At 39.1% G+C, this 23,659-nt stretch overlaps 1 protein-coding gene across 3 annotated transcripts in view; it reads left to right on the forward strand.

The window, feature by feature from the left end:
• Window positions 1-5,797: 5,797 nt before the first annotated feature.
• LOC124595422 (protein SMG8) overlaps window positions 5,798-23,659 on the forward strand; it is a 94,308-nt gene continuing 76,446 nt past the window's right edge. For 2 of the 3 annotated variants that reach the window (XM_047134154.1, XM_047134155.1), the window contains exons 1-3: window positions 5,798-6,069; window positions 17,170-17,332; window positions 23,503-23,625. In XM_047134154.1, the coding sequence (XP_046990110.1) occupies window positions 6,026-6,069; window positions 17,170-17,332; window positions 23,503-23,625 (330 nt within the window). In that variant the 5' untranslated portion in view covers window positions 5,798-6,025. Of the gene's footprint in view, window positions 6,070-17,169; window positions 17,333-23,502; window positions 23,626-23,659 lie in introns of those variants that run through there. The other variant, XM_047134156.1, reaches the window with a different exon arrangement.

Here is a 23,659-nt window from a genome sequence, read left to right on the forward strand (position 1 = left end):
GCCCCACAATATGATCCCATATGACATAATACAATGAAAGTAAGCAAAGTACTCACTGCAAATACAGACTTGTTAGGCACTTTAGCAATTCTGTGGTATGCCCTTCCCAACTGATCCCAGAAATTTAACAGTGTCAACCTCTACAGTCTACATGTCTTCATATGTTAATGTCAGTGAAACTCTGATTAGCAGCTCTTTCCAAATCTGTTCATGACTTGCCACTTGTTGCAATGTTTGTATCATCTGCAAACAAAACAAAATTGGCATCTGGCTATGTAACAGATGAGAGGTCATTAATATACGCAAGAAAAAGCAATGGACCCAAGATGGAACCTTGAGGAACACCACATGTAATTAATTCTCAGTCAGATGAAGACAGACTGCTTACTGCACAGGTATTTTACAATGACACCCTTTGTTTCCTGTAATATTGATAAGACTCAAACCATTTCACAGCATTGCAGGAGACACCTTAATATTCTAATTTACTTAAGAAAATGCTGTAGTTCACACACTCAAACGCTTTTGACAAGTCACAGAAAATGCCAGCAGTCTCTAATTTATTATCTAATGAATTAAGGACATTCTCACTGTAAGTTTAAATAGCTTTCTCTATATCGGAACCCTTAAGAAATCCAAACTGTGACTTGGACAGTATATTATTTGTGGTCAGTTGCTTAAGGAGAACCTTTTCAAATATTTTTGAGAAAGCTGGCAAAAGTGAAATTGTTCAATAGTTTGATGGTATCTGTTTATCCCCCTTCTTGTAAAGAGGCTTAACTTCAGCATATTTTAGCCAGTCTGGATATGCTCCGCTGATAATAGATTGATTACACAAATGACTTAAGATAGAACTCAACACTCATGAGTACTCTTTGATTAACTTCATTGATATGTTATCATACCCATTGGAATACTTAGATTTTATGATGGATGCTACGTCTTTGGGAGATGTGAGACTCATTTCCATTTTACTTAAGTTATTTTTAAAGCTTGGTCTCAGACACTCCATTGCATTGTTAACCAAACATGATAACCCTGGTGGGCAAGCTGTCAGTAACAGAAATGAAGTACTTGTTTATGAGGTTTGCAACACTACATGCACTTGTTACCAAAGTCTCAATACTTTTAGAGCTATCTGTTCCTTTTCTTTTTCGGCCACAACTCTGTCTTCACTATATCCCACACAGTTTTTATTTAGTTGCCTGATGTAATTATCTCTTTCTCATAATAGGCCCTAGAGCTGCTTCAGTTTGGTGGATTACTTGCTTCTATATTTTTCTGTATTCTTTGCAATGCATTACAATTCTAACATAAGAGGTGTTCCCAGATAGTACGTACAGTGTCCTTTTTGTCCCACATTACTTCTTTATTACTTGTGTAATCCACAGTTTATTTTTTGATTTCTGTGCGATTTGAGTTACCTTTAGCGGAAAACAATTTTCAAAAGTGGAGGTAACTTTATTAATGAATGCTTTGTATTTTCCATTTGAGTCAGAAGTATTGTAAACATCTCAGTTCATGTCTTTGAGCTTTTTTTTCTGACTTTCTCAATTTTTGACTTATTTATTACTCTCCTGTACTCAGATTTAGGGTCGACAGAAGCGTCCGATCCCACGCGTCGGCTCTTTGACCCGTGACGTAAGGGGTGTTGTCCGTGTGTGACGTCATGACGGCACTGAGTTTGGTTTGAGTGTGGCTGTCTCCAGTTCTGTTTTATCTTATTTTATTTACTTTTCTGATCTGTTCGTTCTATCTCGTGAGATTTTTTTTTTTTAAGTTTAAAACACTTATTACTTATTTTAACTATCTATTTCCTCCAATTTCTGTTTTAGTTTATTATATTTATCTTTCTGATCTGTTCGTTCTATCCCGTGAGACTTTTTTTTTTTTTTAAAAGACAAAAAACACTAATCAGCTACTGAAGCTTCTTTATCTTTTATGGGTTGCAGGGGGTTATGACCCCTGGGGAGGTGGGTGGGTATTCATGCATGGCTGTCTTCACTTACACGTTGTAGCTACGCAAGGCATCTAAATTTGTTTATATTTAGTTTGCCCCCCCCACCCAAAACACCCCATTTCCCGCGCTTGTCCCGTTAGTGTCATTAGGCTTCTTGTGGAAAGTGTGTGTGTTTGTTTTTGTTTCCGCCATATTTGTGACGTCATGGGTTAAGGCAGACGGGCGGGATCGGACGCTTCCGTATTTCCCAGATTTAATATTTTCTTCAGCTTGGCAAGTTTCAACATTTTACACGAGATGCTGCATGTCATGATCAGATTGCCCGTTTTCTATTGGTTTTGTGATATGACTTTTTCCGTAGATCTGTCTACAAACATATTATCAATAGCAGTCTCAGAGCATTTACATATCTTAGTAGCAAAGTTCACAGTAGGAACTAAATTGAATGATTGTGTTACTGACTGCAATAATTGTTCACTGACAGAGCTTTTCAATACATCCACGTTAAAATCACCAACAACCACTATTTCCTTGTCTTTTACCATTAGGCTAAATGGGACAGCAGAGCTTCCAGATTTTTTTATGAAGCAGTTAAAATTTCCTGAAGGTGATCTGTATATACCTACTATTATAAAGAACTTCTCATGAAAGACTACTTCTGTTGCACAAGCTTCTAAGTGCTGCTCTGAGAAAAATTTATTAATACCAACATTATTTAAATCAAAACAGTTTCTGACAAATGTGACAACTCCTCCTTTCTCCATATTTTTCCCCTACCAACGTAAGAATCTAACTTGAATGCTGTAACATTTAACATATCTATACCAGTGGTCACATGATGTTCAGAGAGGTGGATTATATCAACTGGTTTGCTCAACTCTTAATTCTTCAACACAAATAAGCAACTTTTAAGCTTACCCCATAGTCCTCTGTAATTCTCATGCAATAATGATACTGATTTTGTGCACTGGCTGAATTACAACTGGATGAACCTAATGTTCCTGCCAATTCTTGTGTGTCTCTACTTTCAGTCAAAGGCTGTTTGCATGAATAGTGTGCATTAAAATTTGCTTTCTGGCTGCCTGTTTTATCAATGTGAATGTCATTTTCAGCCTGTCTCTGAACATCTCTTGTTTCTGCCCTCCATACTCTTAAAAAAAAAAGTCACATTTGTGACAGTGCCCCCCCCCCCCCCCCCAAAGTTATTTGCTATTAGCCCAGACAGTTTTCCCTTTCCTTTCCTGTTGAGGTAAAGGTCATGCCTAGTATAGTCCCACCTGCTGATAGAGTCAACAGGAACCACACTGATACGAGACCCCATATCTGAGCCAAGCAGCCATTCCACCTCTAAATAAACTCTCCTAATAGAATAGTTTAAATGAGTCCGGCCATGGCACCTAAGAACAGACACAAGTCCAAGTCTCGTAGTTGAAGCTATCTTTACCAGGTCACTCTCAATTGAATAATTGGGATTCCTATCGATGCTGTTGCCCATCCCTCCGACTATTACCACAGTGTCTTCCTTTGTGAAGTCTTTACACAGTGAACCTACATTCTCTATCACCAGACCCAGGCATTCACTAGGTTTAAAAAAATTGTGACCTGGTAACCTGACCCTAGTTCATCCTGCAATAGTTGGCCAACACCTCTACCATGTGAACTACACAAACAAAACTGCCTTCTTCTCCACAGCATTTTCTGACTTCATACTTCTCAAACACTTTTTGGAAGTTTGTTGTGTCCTGTCTACTCCTACACCTATTTGTGGCTCATCAGTTTCCAACAGTGACAACATATCAAACGTGTTTTCCACATTCACAACCACACTGTCCGTGAACATCCTATTCCTATTTCTTCTTTGACCTGTTGTCACTTCCCACCTCTCTTTTCCCTTCTCCCCCCTTCACCTTCCCAGATATTGTTTTGCTTTATCTAGTTCTGCCTGAAGGGCAGCAATCTTTCCTCCTGTTCCACTATCTTCCTATCTCTACAAAATCCTACACAACCAGTGAGCCTTGTTTATTTCCCCAATGCCCACATCACTACAGTCACCCACATGAAAGAAACTGCAACAACCCTCAAACCACACCCCAAAACTATCAATCCTACAGCAAGTCTTACACTTCTCACTCGTGGCGGAACAACTTTTAGCTTTAGTCTAAGTTAAAACAAGAATAACTTCCTAGACTACTAAATTAATATATCAAATTTCTTAGAAAGTTTAGGCCCAAAGTTCGGATACTAATTCAGAACTTCTGGAGAAACAAAAACGATTTAACCTGTATTGTTTACGTGACGAAACAAAAGTAAACAAAGAACTGAGCCTACACTATATAAACTTCTCACTCATTTCGGAAATTTTTGTTTCGGGTATTTACTAGAGAACCAAATGGATAGTGTATAAGAATACACTAACAACATAAACTTTGCTTTATTAAAACAATAATGTAACTTAAAGTATATCACAACGTAAACAAATCCTAATCCAAAATTCCCGCCTGTGAAATGTGAAACCTTCAATTGATAGCTTACAATAGGTATTAATTTACTTAATTATATTGTAACTTTGCCTAATTGTCATTACTCAATTAAACATTTATCTTTACGAGAGCTGTGAATGTGCACGACTCGTCAACTAAAGATGAGTCGTGTGATATCTGGATTTTATTTCCCCATAACATTATCTTACTTTTGGGAGGTGAGATTTTAAAAGTTTCCGTTAACTTATTAACAATGAGGTCGACACCACCCCTAGGTGATTAGCACCCATGGTAAATAACCTTTGTTATGTGTCACTATTTTGTTAAAAATCTGACAATTCTCATCATCAGTGGGAAGGTCCACTCGAACCTTAGAATTTGTTTCCTTTGTATACACATGCAGCATTTTCAACCCATTCTTTAAATGTCTTACAATAACAATTAGTGCTTTCATTTGTGTCTGTTAATCCGATGACAGGTCTTTATGTGGAGGGTGACTACTACATGACAGTATACACTCAAATAATGTCTCACAGGTTTAAAATGGTGTCAAACACAATTACGAACCTACAACAGTGATGGCAATACTCGAGTTTAGCAGTCGAAACATTAACCATTCATGAGGTCACTTATTAAATATATTTCACTTGCAGCAAACGTAGCTACAATAGTTATTAATAAGAATATGCAAAACACTATAAGGAATACAAGAAAATGTGACTTGTTCTGTACTGTAACAACGAATCAAGAATTGGTTACAATATGAAATGCAACAACACTTCCCACTGTTTCAGTAGATCAACACAACTGCCAGAACGAGGAAGTATACCAATGATTTAGGTGACATGACATTACAGTTATTTTTCGGTCACAGTGTCATTTATCCAGTCCAAGTAGGGAGCGTTACCCTTTTCAATGGGTAACGCTATTACTTCACACACGTCATACGGATGGTTCTCCTTAACGAAGCTTGTTAGGTCTTCCACTCTTGATGTTTTCGTTTTGATCATCATTAATACTTCACTGTCTTCATTCACTTTACCCTCCCATAAGTACACAGAGGTTATTTTAGGAATAATGTTCACACATGCTGCCATTCTTTTGTTGACCAGTCCGTGAGCCAGTTTCTTCGCTACCTCTTCATTTGGTGTTGTAACAAAAACGGCAGAATATGCACTAGAAGCGTTCGTTCCAGCCATACCTCTAATTCCGGCAAAAATAACACAACACTCACAACACCAAACAACTCTTTCGATCTCGACCACATCTCTGAACTCTGATATACAGTACCTTTGCCTAGTATAAGATCCTTGAAACTTCAAAGTCTTTCACTATCAACAAGACAAAGATGTGTGTGTATACTGTATGTTTATGTTTACATGTGTAGCAGAAGCGTGTGGCATAGCAAGACAATTCTCTAAAAGTTTGCAAGTGTTACGTTATTCTGGAAAAAAGCATATGTATAAGTGAAGACGTTGCACAACATCGATTTCCATTATGAATCGTTCTAATTCGTACTGATAAGTTTAGACATGGTTTAGAAGAAACAAATAGGTTCTGTGTAACGAACATTAAGCTGTGAAGAATGGGGACTGCAAAGTTTTATTTACCATATACGCCCCCTGAAGAGTAAGTACATAACATATTGAAACAAATTTCGTTCTAAACAAGTTACCAGACATGACATTTTATGTTCCTGTTTAAATACAATGGTTTTGAAGAATTGAGCTAGTTATGCCAAAATGATGTAGCGTAAAGAAAATGTAATGTTTATTGTTTGTGGACTATAAGCAAGAACATGTGTTATGTAGATATGATAACAGTGCTTAGGAATGGAAGTAGAAACGACGTAATCACCTTTGTGCGTATGCTTCAGTTAACAGATTTAAATTTGTAATGAATTAACGATTAACATTGTAATTTGTGATTACATTTTCGTTCAGACTTAGATTTAATACATTTTTGAATGAGATTCAAGACCTTAACTGTTCATTCAGCCGTTGTCATTTCAAAAACACCATAGCATAGCAACTGAATTAATCGGAGCGAAATTTGATATCAAACATGCAATGACAAGTGTGAACTGACCATTTTAACACTGCTTGATATCAGCAAGGTTTTTGATACTGTTGATTTTGATACACACTATGTGACCAAAAAGGTGCAGTTGCCCAGAAGGGAAAGCTGAAACGAAATAAAACTTCATGCGTGGTAAGGGTATACAATGTCACTTCAGTGATAACAACACTGAGTCAAATTTACAAACAGCTTGGCACTATGAGGCCGCCTACCAATATGACTTTGAACCTGCTCTATCTTGTATGCAGGCACTGATTCGGTGCGGAAGAGTGTCATGCAGCCATTGTATCCTCTCCTGAGGCAACCAGGCCCACAACTGTTGTAAGTGGTTTTTGATGTCTTGGATGGGATGGAGTTGATGCCCGAGCTAGTCCCACTTCTGTTCTATCAAAGATAGATCTGGGAATCTTGCTGGCAATGTGAGTACTACAACATCATGCAGACATTTCATAGAGACACATGCCATTTTTGGATGAGCAGTGTCCTGTTGAAAAATGGAACTACAGTAATTTCTTATGAGAAGTAATACATAGGGATGGAGGATGTCCGTGAAGTATCGTTCTGCCTTCAATGTTCCCCCAATCACAACCAGCCATGATCAGAAGTCATATCAAATGGCTCCCCAAACTGTTACACCAGGAGTAACACCTCTGTGCCTCTCCAAACATTGAAAGAATGGGATCTTTTTCCAGGTCACCACCATAATCGCTGACGATGGTCATCCACTGTAGTGTAGAGCTGCGACTCATACTAAATACAGTGTGATGCCATTCAACCACAGCTGTTTGTGATATAGTGTTTACATCAGTCTATGCTTAGGATATTAATTCTCTAGTCTGGCTGCCACTTGTCTCTGACCAATAGTGTGTGATTACACAGAATGTTGTAGGGAGGCCATTATTTATTTTTGGATAGTAGACACAGATGTGAGGCTGTTACAATGTGCTTGGTGCACAATATGGCGATCCTCCCTTGTTGTGGTCAGATGTGTTCGATTGGGTCCTTGATGACTAATGTACAGTTATGGGCCTGGTTGCACAGGAGAGGATACAATGGCTTTATGGCACTCTTCCCCACTGAATCTTCCAGGCCACAGGGAGCGCAAAGATATGTTCTCATGCAGTGCTACATTGGCCAGATCAAAATGCCCCACAAATCTGGGTATTGCAAGATTTGACTAGCTGGCCGAATGGAGATTCACTATGCGGCCTCTTTCAGTCTGTGTTAGGTGCTGATAATGGTATCTCACATGAGGACATGGCCTATGTGTGTCCGGGCAGTAATCACTCAACATCTGATGCTGCTCATGATCCTGATATATCTCACCAGATCTGAAAACAGCACTAAACACAAACAACCATATGCATATGTCTTTTTTGTTTTGAGACGTCATTTTTTCTGCAGTCACACTTATACAAGTAATATAGGTTATGGACCATTATTTGTAACTGTACGAAAAGTGTATAAAGTACTAAATGTATGCATTTAGTATTTGGATGTTTGCTTTTAAAGTCCTGTGTCATATATTTACATTCATGACATGCACCAACACATTTTAAGTAATGACTAATGCAATATGGTGGCTTATTTTTGTGTGTGTGTGTGTGTGTGTGTGTGTGTGTGTTCCAGTATATAACATATATCACTCATAACACTAACACATTCTAATGGCTGTTCTCCTTGTCACAGAGAATTGTAACTCTTATCCTGTACCTACCTGCTGATGGTGTGTACATGTACAAAATTACATTGACATCCAACCATATCTCTTGGGTACTTCCCATTTTTAGTGTATATCTTATGAAAATGAAACAGCTTAATTTCTCAAACAGTCAATACTGTGTTTTGATGAGTCACTTGTAGGCTGGAGAAGTCATCATAGAAACATGTACTCTCTGGAGAGTCCTGGGGTGTAGACCCGGGTCTATTGTATTTCGTGCTGTATATCAATGATATTTCATCTGTGCTCCATTTTTGTAACTACCACTTATATACAAACGATCCTGTTGGAGGAACATCTGCAACTGAGCATTATACAAGAGGTTGGAAATACTGCTACGATTGTAAAGTTCTTTTATTATCACATGACCGGTTTTGGATTCTTATACGCCCATCTTCAGGTGTCGTAACTTGGTGCTCTGACCCCTCAGCGCTGGGGTGGAGTCCGTGCCCTCTGCTCGTAGATGGCCCCTGAAGATGGTCGTATAAGAGCCTGAAACTGGTTGTGTGATAATAAAAGAACATTACAACTATAGTGTATTTTCAACGTCTGGTACCACTTATATGTTGGTGACATCCAGTTATGTCTAAATGCCAGCCCTAAAAAGTTGTTGCTGTTGCAACAAGTAGGAATCACAGTCTTTGTTTAATATCACAATCTGGACCGTAAATTAAACCCTAAGAAGTCACAAATCATTCTCATATTGTGCCAAAACTTGATTAGTGGGCATTTTCATGAAACTGTTCCTCTGGTATGGTATTTAATTACCTTATCAAAAACTGTTAAAAGAGCTTAATGTAATCTTGGAGGAATATCTTAATAGGGAAGAATATACTGCTGCGGCATGCAGGAAATCTCACTCCTGTATACACACAATCCAAAAATTTATAAAAATATTTGCACCTCAAATTACATAAAATTTAGTCCAGTCTTAAGTTCTGCCATATCTTAACTGATGTAACATAGTTCAACAAGACACAGTGAAAACTCCAGAAGACTCAAACCAGCTGCAAGTGCTTCTGTAAGATATGTGTACAACATTTGGTTGTTCGACCACATCAATCCTTTCTGTGATCAGTCAGGCTGGATGTGACTGGATGGATACTGTGATTTTCATGTGTTCCGTGTACTTAATTGGCTTCTTAATCACTGGCATCTTAAACACCTGTCATCGCATATCAAATACCCCTTATCATCTCATAACTGCAATACTAAATTGGATGTGTCCAACATCTTGGCTCAACATTTGCATAGCACTAAATATCTCTTGATCTACTTTTCCATTTCAGGTATACTACTGTGAAACAAACTACTCTTCTTAAGTGTTTTCCTACTTAATATTTTCCTGACACATTTCTATGTCTGTTTTCCTCCTTCATTCTCATGTGCTACTCTTAGCCTATTTTTTCTCGTTCTTCTTCTGAGTAGATAAGTTCTTGGTCACATTGCTTCCTTTCTTATTGCTACCACACCTATTTGTTAGGCAGTGTTACTCACATTTGGTAAGAACACAACATAGCTTAGTGAAATATTAGAAAGAGTGACATTTCTTAAATTTTATGTATTCATTATTATATATAATTGTATTGTAATTTTCTTCTTATTCTTGGACTAAGGCCTTCTAAGGACCATTTTTCAGTTTCCTTTGTTGTTCTTTCCTTTTCTTCCAGTATTCCTTCATTATGTCACTATGTTTCTTTTTGTTGTCTTCAAACCACTTTGTGCTAGTTTTCTTTTCCCTCTTGCCTTGGAATCCTTCCAGTTTTAAAAGTTTCCCCAAAAATCTCTCTTACCAAAATTTTTCTTTTGAGTTATTCCTTTCCAATCTTTTATAACCTCATAAATCCAGGTGGTTGTTCATTTCTTTTCTCTAAGATATTTTAAGATCTGCTTAGTCAGTTGATTATCATCCATTCTGTAAATATGTTCAAAAATAATAATTTTCTATTCCTTATTGTCTCTGGTTTTTTTCTATGTTCTGATAAATTTCATCATTACTTCTTTATTTCCAAAATGTTGCAATTTTCTGCCATGATTTACATCATTTCATTCCATTTGTTGGAACAAAGGGCTCTAACGAAGCATGGACTCAGGTTTGGTGCCATTGCCTTCACCTCTCACCACATTCTTCATGCTTCTGTTGCCTCTCTCTGCATTATCCTTCTCTACATTATCCTTGTCTTCCTCTTCTGTGATGGCCCTGAAGATTCCAATCAGGGCTTGTCTCTATATTGCTATCTGATTTTTGCGCTGGTTGTGCCAAAGCTCTTCATAGAATATTATTTTCAGCCAAAATACTCTCAGAATTTCTCATAATCCTGATTTGTAAAAGTCTGTATTTACTTAGTGACTTATTAGGTCACCTTCCAGGTTTCACACCCATACGGCAACACTGATTTTATGTTGCTGTTCAATTATTGGAAGTTTTGTTCACATAGAAATCTTGTTGCTTTTCCATAAGGAACGCACTTGGATGAAGGCCTTCTGTAGACATCCTCCTCTGCTCCTCCAGTATTAGTTTCAATATTTTGGATGTTTTCAGTTTTTCCTTCCAAATTATTATTATTATTATTATTATTATTATTATTAGCGAATGTCCCCATGGGAGAACGATAAGCAGGTGATTAACATTTCTTAATGTTCTTCTTATTTCCCCAGTATTTCTTCATTGCCTCCCCAAAGGCCTTCTTCCTTTCTTCGGTCCACTTTGGTCGGAAAGGTTTAGATTCCGTCTCTGGAGTAAACTTCCACTTGTCGATTTTTCTTCTGAATGTATCCCGGTCTGATGTGTTTGTTATGTCAATTTTTGCCTTTTTCAAATCCTTCTTAACTTCAGTTACCCAGGGTATTGTTGCCTTAAGTGATGTCATATAGTCCAATAGACGTTTAGTTAACCTGTTTCCAGGTAATCTGTCTATATGTCCATAAAACTTCATCCGCCTCTTCCTGATATCTGCCTCGATGTTTGATAGTTTTTCGGTTGTCTCGGTAGTCTGCAGCCTGTATCCATCTTGTGTGTATCGTGGTCCTAGGATTTTTCTAATAATTTTTCTCTCTACTTTCTTAATTTCGTGTAAATCTAATTTTCTATTCAGGGAGAGTGTTTCACTTGCATATGTGACTGTTGGTTTGATGACTGTGTTGTAGTGTCTGATTTTAGTGCCTTTTGATAGACATTTCTTGTTATATATATTTTGAATAAGTCCGAATACTTTCTTGATTTTCTGTAATCGGTTTTTTTGTGCTATTTTCTCAAGTCCTGTTGGTTCAATAACTTCACCGAGATACTTAAAGTGCTTGACTCTAGTTATTTCACCATACTTTGTTTTTAGTTTCGAAATATCTAATTTTGAGCAGATGAGTTCTGTCTTCTCAAAGGAGATTTGCAGGCCAACCTTCTCAGCACATTCTTTAAGTGTCTCAATTTGTTTTACTGCTGTTTCTTCACTGTCAGTTATAATTGCCAAGTCATCTGCAAACGCTAAATAAGGGATGTTCAATTTTCCTTTACCTCTTCCTAGTTCAATTGGCTTCCAAAAGCTTTGTTTCCTTAGTGTTACTTCCCACTCTTTCATAACTTTGTCCAAAACTATATTGAATAATAGTGGTGAGATCCCATCTCCTTGTCTTACTCCTGTTTTAATTGAGAATGGTTCCGAAATTTCCCCTCTGAATTTAATTTTTGATTTGGTTTCTGTTAGTGTTTGTTCAATTAGTTTTCGGGTTTTAGTGTCTAGGCCTCGTTCTTCGAGAATGTGACATAGAGACTGTCTGTCTATGGAATCGTATGCCTTTTTGAAATCAACGAATGTGCAGATTATTGGTTTTGACCTGATTGCTTTAATCTTTAAAATAGTTTTAAGGTTGAATATCTGTTCCGGGCATGATCTATTAGGACGAAAGCCTGCTTGGTAGTCTGAAATTGTATGTTCTAGTTGTTCTTGTGCCCTCTTTAGGAGACATGCAGATAGAATTTTGTAGGTAACTGGTAAAAGTGAAATGCCTCTGTAGTTGTTTACGTCTGATCTCTCTCCCTTTTTGTGCAATGGGTGAATTAGTGCACACTTCCACTCCTCTGGGATATTTTCTGTCTGCCAAATTTCTTTGATGATGCTAGTGATCTCTTTTAACGAATTTGGACCAAGGTTTTTCAGTAGTTCAGCTACAATTCCATCTTCTCCCGATGATTTATTATTTTTGAGTTTTCTAATGTGACTATAAATTTCTTCTTGAGATGGTGGTAGTGAAGTCTCATTCGTGTGTTCTGGTTGTAATCTGGGGAATCTTGTACTTGGTTGTGGGCAATTTAGGAGTTGTGAGAAATATTTAGCTAGTTCTTGGCAATTTTCTTTGTTAGTTAGTGCCAATTTTCCATTCTGTTTCCGGAAGCAGAGATTTTGTGGAGTGTATCCTTTGATTTGATTTGCGAATATTTTATAAAAATCTTGAGTGTTGTGGTTCTTAAAGTTTTCTTCAATTGTGTTTAGCTGTTCATTAAGGTATTTTCTTTTAGTTTGTCTAAGTATTTTAGCTGTTTGTTTTCTCACTTTGAAAAATGTTTGTTGTGTGGTTTCTGATTTGTCACAATTGTAATTTAAAAAGGCTTGTTGTCTCTCTTCTAATGCGTTATCACAATTCGAATTCCACCATGGATGCTTGGATATTTTCTTTAACGGAATCAAATCTCTTGCTTTCTGTATAATTTTCGTTCGGAAATCTTTCCAGTTGTTTGTTGGTTGTTTATCCCATGCTTCTGTAATTCCTGATTCCTTGATATTTTTCAAGTCAAATTTTGGAATTAGTGGTGATTTCCTTTGGCGTTTCCTTTTTGGAGTGAATTTAATTTTAACTCTGGTAAGGTAGTGGTCAGAATCTATATTTGCCCCTCTGCGGACTTGAACGTCGTGTATTTCTTTCTGGAAGTCATAGGAGATCGCAACATGGTCTATTTGAAATTCACCAAGCTGAAGGTTTGGTGATCTCCATGTTTTTTGTTTCTTGGGGTCTTTTCGAAGTGATGTTGTCACGATTTTTAGGTTGTTTTGCTGACATAACTCGATGAGTCTCATGCCGTTCTTGTTTGTGAATTTGTGTGCAGGGTAATTACCGACTGTTTTTTTATATTTCCTCTCTTTGCCAATTTGCGCGTTGAAATCCCCTAGAAGAATTTTTACATCCTCCTTTGGAATTTTGGACATTTCAGTTTCGAGTTTTTCCCAAAATTTTTCTGTCTTCTCCGGTTCTTTTTTGTTGGCAATGTTGGTAGGTGCATGAACATTAATAAATGTATATATTTTGTTGGTGTGCTTGATTCGCATGGTCATTAGTCTGTTACTGATTTGATTCATGTCTATAACAGAGTCAAGGGTGTCCTTATTTACAATAAAAGCCATGCCAAATATTGCAGCTCCTTTGCCAATTTTCTTGTCTGTTTTACTTTTAAAGATACGGTAATTGTTGTAGTCTATTGTTTCTGAATCAGTGAATCTGGTCTCTTGGAGAGCAAGGATTTGAATTTTCTGTTTGTTGAGTTCTGTTGTAAGATTATGAAGTTTGCCTGTCTGAATTAGTGTCTGAATGTTAAAAGTGCCAATAAATGTATGGGACTTTCGTGGACGTTTACTAGAGAACTCCGACTTTCTCTGTCGTACGAGCCCAAGCTCCCCAGAATCCGATAGCTTGGTTGTCGCCACAGGGCGAGTGGATTGGCCACCTGGGGTAATATTAATTTTACTTGTACGAATCATACTGCTTGTAATTAAGTTCCAGCTAATGCTGGGTAGTTAGAACCAGGGATTGTTAGTTCCTGGAGCTTGGTGTTCAGCCGCACCTCACATGGTGAACAGACGCTGGCCAGAGTACCGGTGGTTGCCACACAGACGTGTCTGGGCTTTTCAATATGCTTTATCTTGTTGATAATGCTTGCCTCTTCCGCCAGTTCCGCCGTACCGATGATCTTCATCTCCGTCTTCACTACCGTTGAGGTCTTCGCCGTATCCCTGGCAAGGGACCCTCACAAGGTACTATCACCCGGGCCAGGTGAACCAAGGTTTTTTTACGAGGTGTTACTCCTCCCCCTCCTCCTTTTACAACCGGGCTTGGGACCGGCTTAGGCGGAGTTATTATTATTATTATTATTATTATTATTATTATTATTATTATTATTATTATTAGAACTACAGAAGACAGATGTAATGCAGCACTCCATGAACTTGAAGGACGGTCACTAGCATCTCACAAAATCATTTACCTACTGCGGAAAGGGAATCTAGCAAGAAACCCTAAGCTAAAATTGAACATGTTATCTTCTTTGTTATTTTGGTCTCTCTTTTTCTGCAGGTGCAGATGTACATGTTGTGTATGTTAATTACCATGTTTACTGTGTTTAATTTTACAGTCTGTATAGGTTAGTTATTATCTTTTCAAATGTTATGAAAGTCTTATTAAGACCAAATGTATTTTGCTTTATACTAAACCATCTTGTGTGGTCCAGCTTTTGTTGTTGTTTACATCATTCTTCTGGTTCGTCCACAAGTGTGTGTTGGGTTTTAGCACACAGCACTTTTACTGCACTAAATATATTTACGTTTCTGTGTTGAGAAGAACCACTATCATATCTCATTTCCAAAACACATGAAATGATCAGATGAAAGTGGTTCTTCTCAACACAGAAATGTAGATATATTTAGCGCAGTAAAGTGCTGTGTGCTGAAATCCTACAGAGAAATGTGGAAGAACCAGAAGAATGAAATAAATGACAAAAAAGCCAGACCACATAAGATGCTTTAAAATAAAGCTTAACACATTTGGATTTAATAAGACTTTCATTACATTTGAAAAGGTAACAATTAACCTATACAGATTGTAAAATTAAACATAGTAACTGTTAGAAGAAGTACAGTAACAAGATATCTATCGGTTTTCCTGGAAGGATGTCATAATTTTGCACATCATATAGGCAAAGTAAACAGAAAAGATACATACATGATGAACAAAATCTTAATCATCACAAATGGCAATTCCAACTTCCCTTGAAAATAATCAGAACATACTGTCAATCCATAGCATCAGTCATAGGATATGGCGTAAGCATTTGGGATCATAGTTTGCAGCTTCTGAAGCCAGCTTTATTAGTCAGAAGAGTTCAACAAGGAGTGCTACTAAGATTAGTGGACACCTACTGCACTACACTGAATAACGCATTGTTAGTAATTCTAGGATTATGCCCACTGGACTTGTAAATTAGGAAAAGCGGAGCACGTTGAGGGTTAAAGAAAGGCAATGAAATGGAAGTACAAATAATAATTGGAACTGTGACAAAATGTATAGGACTCTTTAGGCACAGGCAGGAGGACATATAAATTTCTTCCTAACATCAGGGAGAGATTGAAAATGACATTTCTTCAGCTGTTGAGTAAACTGATACATTACCTGTCTGGTCATGGTCTGTGTGCTAGATGCCTGCAAAAAATTAATGATAGTTGCACCTGTGGCAGTGTAGGCACTCCAGAGCACATGTTGTTGGACTGAATGTTCTACGAAGATGCAGCAGGTAATAGCCATTAGGTGTTAAGGGTGCAGGATCACAAAGCAGTCAACCTATTGCATCTTGGACCATACTACAGCTGCAGTACCCAGGGAGGCCAAGAAAGACATCACAAGGCATACAATCACATGGTAGCATGATGCCATCCCAACTAGATGAGATACTCTTCAGATGGAGAGAATTGAGGTCAGTGACCACTGAGCAAAATGGTTTTTCAAGAATCTATTCTGTGTTGGTGCAAGTGACTGTGGAAGCGTGGATTCTAAGAGTTTACAGTGAATCATGGAATTGTGTGTAATGTAGAAATGCTGCTGACTTGCTGTGTCATGCCCAAGGAATACAGCAGACAATGCTGTTAGCCAGTGTGGTATGATGTTGGATCTAGTCTATGCCACAAATTCCTCTTCTCCCCAATTCTGTTCAGTACTTCCTCATTAGGTACGTGATCTACCCATATAATCTTCAGCATTCTTCTGTAGCACCACATTTTGAAAGCTTCTATTCTCTTCTTGTCTAAACTATTTATATCTATGTTTCACTTCCATACATGGCTATAATCCATACAAAATCTTTCAGAAAGGACTTCCTGACACTTAAATCTATACTTGCTGCTAACAAATTTCTCTTCTTTAGAAACACTTTTTTTGCCATTGCCATTCTACATTTTATATCCTCTGTACTTCGAACATCATCAGTTATTTTGCTCCCCAAATATCAAAATTTTTCTACTACTTTAAGTGTCTCATTTCCTAATCTAATTCCCTCAGCATCACCTGATTTAATGTGACCACATTCCATTATCCTCGTTTTGTTTTTGTTGATGTTCATCTTATATCGTCCTTTCAAGACACTGTACATTCTGTTCAACTGCTCTTCCAGGTCCTTTGCTGTCTCCAACAGCATTACAATGTCATCATGAAACCTCAAAGATTTCATTTCTTCTCCCTCCTGACAGAACTCATCCTGATACAGCCCTACATGGTTGTCTTAAGAGAGAGAGAGAGAGAGAGAGAGAGAGAGAGAGAGAGAGAGTGTGTGTGTGTGTGTGTGTGTGTGTGTGTGTGTGTGTAAGAAAATGAAAATGATTGTGTGGCTTCATTACTTTAAGTTCCATTGTCACTCATTCCTTGTCAATGGCATCTCAGACTACCAGTCAGAAAGGGAATGATATTAATATGTCATTGTCGAGGTTGGGGATGCCATAAATAGTGATAGCAGCATCTGGAGAAGATAAATCTACATCTGATAGGGATGAGCTGCCATATGAAATACTGTAAAACCAAGAGTTATGCGTGCATGTTTATATAGCACCTTATATTAGAAACTAAACATTTGACAGAAAAGACTGTTTCTTATTTACACTGATGCAATGTGTTTATTTCAGACAAATACTACTGAATGATAAGAAAGTTGCTGTAGTGTCATTTTTTGGTAAATCCCCAATCTCTGCTCGTGGCTGCAAAGCAGGTCTAATTGATGAGATATTAGGTAAACAAATTTTTCACAAGTCATTGCTTGAGGATCCTGATGTTGACAAGAATAATTTGGTAAGTGTTCACATGTAATGTTATAATGCTTATCATGTTATAATGCTTATAATGCTTAAAATAAAAAGCAATAGTTATTCTCTTGAGATACAAGTGTTAGTGTGGTTATGACTCTTGTTATTGCTGTAATTACAAACATGTAAACCCAGAGAGTGATTTCAGGCATCATCACAGTATATTTTATGATCATCATGCAGACAGTTTGATATAGTTTTGTAGACCGCAGTGATTATATGATAATTTTCCTCCACAATCTTTACCTGTTTTCCTAGCATAAAATATAATAGTAGTACTCCTGATCCCAATAGAGTATTGTTTCTGATTATGTACTAAATTTTGCCCTATAAATCACTCAGGTTCATCAAGCACAGTGAAATATTAAAAAGCCTTTAGTTTAAAGGTTGTAACTTCCACGTCATATAGTGTAGCCAACCTGTCGTGTCCATTGCTGTTGTGGCGGATGATAAAAATGGATTATGTCTTTAACATATAAAAGAAATTTGAGATGAAAATGTAAGCACTCTAATTGGAGATAGGAACTAAGGGACGGTACACTATGTGCTGCAAATTGTTTTCAAATTTCTCAGAATATCGAGCTGCAGAAGTGGAATTCTTTTGGCAGGTTTCAATTCTGGCTATTCATTATGAAAAATACACTGGGGTATGGGATTAAAACAAAATTGGAACTGTCACAGTGGGGCTATTCAGAAAGTAGGGAACGTTTCCGTCTGACGCTGCTAGGCACACGCCCATCTTGTATATTTTGGTATGTGTGTGCTCGGCAGCCCAGTCGGCATCCATCCATGACAGCGGGAAAGTCTCTGCACGTCTGGTTTTTTCGATATTCGAATTTGAAATGTGCGCTGCAATCGAAAATCCTGCCAGTTGTGAGGTGCAGTCTGTGATACGGTTTTTGTTGGCAAAAAACCCAAAACGTATAGAAATTTATCATAAACTGTGTGAAGTGTATGGAAACAATGTAATGAGTGAATTTTCCATCCATAAATGGTGCATTTGGTTTAAAAATGGCCGAACCAATGTTCATGATGAAGAGAAGAGTGGACGCCCGAGGATTGTGACTGATGATCTTGTCGCTACAGCTGATGAAACGATTCGGGAAAAACATCGCTTCACAATAATGGATCTTTCTCTTTCTTTTCCACAAGTTTCATGGACTTTGCTGTTTGAAATTGTCACTGAAAAGCTAGGCTACCACAAATTTTGTGCACAATGGGTGCCCAAAATGCATACAGGGCACCATAAAGAACAGTGAATGGGGGCAACATTGCCATTTCTGGAGGCCTGCCACAAACATCGTGATTCATTACTGGATTGAATCATAACCGGTGACGAGACTTGGGTGAAACATGTCGATTGCGAGACAAAATTAAGTCCGTGGTGTGGGGGCACACAAGTTCCCCTCAAAAACCAAGAAAATGTTTGCAAACCTTGTCATCAAGAAGTTGATAGCAACACTGTATTGGGATAGGCAAGGTGTGCTTCTTATTTATTATCTTGAACATGGAGCAACCATAAATTCTGCCCAGTACTGTCAAACTTTGCACAGCCTTAGAAGAGCAGTTCAAAATAAGTGCCAAGGAAAGTTGATGTCCAAAATTTTGTTTTTGCTCGACAATGCCCAACCTCACATGGCAAACCGCACTAAAGAACCCCTTAATTCATTCAAATGGGAAATTTTCCCTCATTAGCCCTACAGCCCCGATCTTGTACCAAGTGACTTCCACTTGTTTCCCAAGATGAAGAACTGGCTTGCAATGCAGCACTTTGATGATGACATGGAACTCCAGGTGGGCGTGACTCACTGGCTGAAATCTCAGGTGGCAGAATTTTATGACGAAGGTATTTCAAATCTTGTCCACCACTATGATAAGTGCCTCAATGTGTTTGGTGACTATGTGGAAAAGTAGTATGTCAACACTCTTTCAGATGTATATAATAAAATGTATTTCTTGTACTTAGCTTTTTTTTATGCCAAAACGTTCCCTACTTTCTATGAATAGTCCTCATATTTGCCCCAGACTTCTTATCTAACCAATCACCTCTTTCCCCCCCCCCCCTCCCTCTCTTCCCATATCCCAACGCATGCGTATTCCCATATCTCATCCATTCTGTCCTTTTTTCCCACGTTTTTGTACATTTTTTTACATATTTGTTTGCACATATTTTTGCCTATTTTCATGTATTAGTGCATATTTCCTGTTCCTTCCTAACAACAAAAATTCCTCTGGATCCCACCCCTCCTTTCACAATGACCCTCACCTTTTCAGATTCTGTCAGTCCCTGCCTCTCACAAAGCTGGTACTGCAAAATCACATCTCCATGTCACAGGCATCCCAGAAACACCTCCGCTCCCACCACAAGATATTGCTACTGTGCAATACCTACTACATACGTCACATCTCTGAAATAGAATCCCTTGCTCTCCAGCACATGGAAGAGCATTCAAGACACCACCTCCAAAAGTTATCCAACCTGCTGACATCCTACTGTGGTCTCAGACCATTGCTATCCAACCCCTCTCCTACCCCCAGTGTTCCTCATTGTCAATCCCTCATAACACCAAGACACTACCTGGCTGACTTTTTGATGTGCCACATCCTCCAAAACTTCCTACTAACACTCCACCGCATCCAGAGCTGAAACAATCCTGGAACACTGTTGTTAAGATTTCCACCTAAATCTTCTGCCCCACAGAATTTCAGTCCTATCCCAAGGCCTCACTTTCAGCCCTACACTCACATTTAACCATGTTTGACTTGTCAAAGACCTACTCTCGTTCTCCTGATCCCTTCAGTGGAAACACTTCTTTGCCACCAATTATTTCATCCATTCCGCTAATTTCAAGTTGCCACCCCTCGTACATCACTTGTCACTCAACAACATCTTTGCCTCTGTACTTCCGCCTTGACTGACATCTCTGCCCAAACTCTTTGCCTTTACATGTCGGCTTGTGTCTGTATATGTGCGGATAGATATGTGTATGTGTACGCGAGTGTATACCTGTCCCTTTTTCCCCCTAACGTAAGTCTTTCCGCTCCCGGGATTGGAATGACTCCTTACCCTCTTTCTTAAAACCCACATCCTTTCGTCTTTCCCTCTCCTTCCCTCTTTCCTGATGAAGCAACTGTGGGTTGCGAAAGCTTGATATTTTTGTGTGTGTTTGTGTGTTTATTATTGTGTCTATCTACCAGTGCTTTCCAGTTTGGTAAGTCACAGCACCTTTTTTTAATATATTTTTCCCATGTGGAATGTTTCTATTTTGTGTGTGTATGTGTGTGTGTGTGTGTGTGTTGGGGGGGGGGGGGGTGCAGTGGTGGAATAGAAGGATGTGTAGTGCTGGAATGGGAAAAGGGAAGGGAGTGGTGAGTGAAGGACAGTGACTAACAAAGGTTGAGGCCATGGGGCTTACAGGAATGTAGGATATACTTCAGGGAGATTTCCTGCCTGCAAAGTTCAGAAAATCTGGTGTTGGTAGGAAGGATCCTGGTGGCACAGGCTGTGAAGCAGTCCTTGAAGTGAAGAATATTGTGTTGGACGGCAAGCTCAGCAGCTGGGTTGTCCAGGTAGTGTTCAGTAGCGACAAGGCCAGTGTAAAGGGGGGTGGAGTCATTAGTGATGAGCAGGGCACTGTGTGATAAAGGACGAGGAACATTGAAGAGTTGGTGGAGGAAACAGCTGGTATCTTTTATATAGCAGGGTAGGTTGCGTGTAATAGGCTGAAGGTGTTGGTCTACGAGGGCAGAGACACTCTCAGTGGGGGCTCAGAAACTGGCCACTGTGGATGACCTGGTGGTTGGATTTATGAACATTAGGATGCATGTAGGAGTGTGGGGAGTGGTAGAGGTGAGGAGAGAGGTATACTCTGGGGAGAGATTCTTGGATAGGCCTAAGGATTTGAAGAGAGTGGAGATCCTGCTGGATTTCTGGAATAGGGATACTGTGTTGCAGGACAAATCTGACAGCTGGTGTAGTCCTTCTGCCAGGTAATACTTGTGGTTCAGAACCATAGTGGTAGAACCTTTGCCAGCAAGTAGAATTTTAAGGTCAGGATCAGTTTTAAGTGGTGAACCGTGGTTCTTCCTGTGGATGTAATTTTAGTTTTCATGATGAGGGATTTGGGGAATGATGGTGAGGCAAGGTTCATGGTTAAGAAATACTGGGAAGTTAACAGCGGGAGATTTTAGGGTGGAGGCAGATCATGGTTGGACAGAGGAGTGAACTAAGTCAGGCAGAGTCAACATTGGTTTTGGGTTGAAACTGATTGTAGGATTGATGGCGAAAAAGTGTTTTCACAGCAATGACTGAGAGAAGGTCGTTAACAAGTCCAGCACAATTGAATTTGGGAGTGCGGCAAAAGGTAGGGCCCTTGTAAAGAATTGATACCTCAGTGAGACTACAGCTTTTGGAGGAAAGGTTCTCGACTGTGTTTTAATCCTCCAAAACTTTTAGCACCTTCTCCTGCTTTTGCTTCAGCTGGTCCCCTCAACCCAACAGACCACCTTCCTAGTTGTTGACCTCCACCTCCACATCAGTACCTCAATCCATATCAAACCTATCAATTACCAACAACACCTCCATTTCAACTGCCTTGACCTATTTCATACCAAGAAGTCCTATCCATACAGCCTGGCCACAAGTGGCCATTGCAACTGTAGTGATGAACAGTCCCTCTCAAAGTGTACCAAGAGTCTCACTGGTGTCACTGAAGCCTCCACAGACTGAAATTACCCTACCAAACTTGCACAGAACAGATCCGTGCCTTATCTCTCCAGTCCCCCACCACCTCCCAAAGTCCCACTGTCCAACTGCAGAAGAGCATCCATCTCTTGACTCAGTACCACTGAGGACAGTAGCAACTGAATCACATTCTCTGCCAGGGTTTTGACTACCTCTTACCATGTCCTGAAATGAGGAATGTCCCACCCACTACCCTTCCCACCTCTCTCACAGTGGTATTCTGTCCCCACTGAAACCAAAGAATATCCCCGTCCATCCCTGTTAACTGTGCTCCCAAACCTTTGCCTGAAGGCTCATAAGCCTGTAATAGACCTAGATGCAAGAATTGTTCCATACATCCTCCCACCATCATCCACTCCATTCTGGTTACAAGAATCAAAGGCACAGCTACCTGTGAAAAAAGCCATGTGGTCTACAAGCTAAGCCGCAACCACTGTGGTGCATTTTACATGGGCATTAGAAGGCACAAACTGTCTGTCCATATGACTGATTAGCAACAAACTGTGCCCAAGAAACAGCTGGACAACCCAGCTTCTGAGCATGCTGTCCAACACAACATTCTTCACTTCATGGACTGCTTCACAGCCTGTGCCATCTGGATCCTTCATACCAACACCAGCTTTTCTGAACTTTGCAGGCGGGAAATCTCCCTGCAGTATATCCTACAATGCTGTAAGCCCCCTGTCCTCATCCTTTGTTAGTCATTATCCTTCACCCATCATTCCCTTCCCTTTTCCCATTCCAGCATTACAAATCATTCTATTCCATCAATGCACCCGCAGTCCACAGTCATTTTATTTGTCATCTTTTCCAGCACCTCCCCCCCCCCCCCCACGCCCCCTCTCTGGCAGCCATCTAACGTCCTGACCACGCCTAGCTGCCCTAACCTCTCCTCTCCATACATCATCCCCGTATGCCCCCACAAGCAACACTTAACCATCCCACACTGGTACCGTGCTATCCTTCCCCCTACCCAACTCAGCCTCCTCCTTACCCTCAGCACCCATGTTGCTTCTCCCATCATGCACAGTTACTTACAATCTGGCCTTGGCAGCCAGAGGCAGTGGTCATATGTGTGTGAGTTGTGCTTGCATCTATGTTGTGTGTAAGCTGTGTATTTAGAAGAAGGGCTTATGACCAAAAATGTACGTGTTTAGCAGTATTTTTATTGTGCCTATCGGTGACTCAATATCTCCACTATATGGTGAGTAGCAATCTGTCCTTTTCATAATATAGATTCTTAATAAACACATACTGCTCAGAAAGGCTATAAAAAGTCACCTGTACAGTAAATGTCATAGTTTTGTTACTGCAATTTTTTACTGTCAGTAATAACTTATCAATCTTTGTATTTATTTTTATCATTATTATTTATATTCTGTGAACATTATGTTTTTTTAAAAATATTACAGTGTGATATTGAGGGCTATTATGACACGAATCAGAGAGTTGTATATCTTCACTTACGAGGAGTCTTTGATGTTCATTCTTTGGTTAAAATGTATGATACTTTCTCAAGAGATATGGAACAAAAGGTATGTAATTAATACACAGCTCTTTCGTGTGTAT

This window comes from Schistocerca americana, chromosome 2, assembly GCF_021461395.2.
Source record: "Schistocerca americana isolate TAMUIC-IGC-003095 chromosome 2, iqSchAmer2.1, whole genome shotgun sequence".
Lineage (NCBI taxonomy): Eukaryota > Metazoa > Arthropoda > Insecta > Orthoptera > Acrididae > Schistocerca > Schistocerca americana.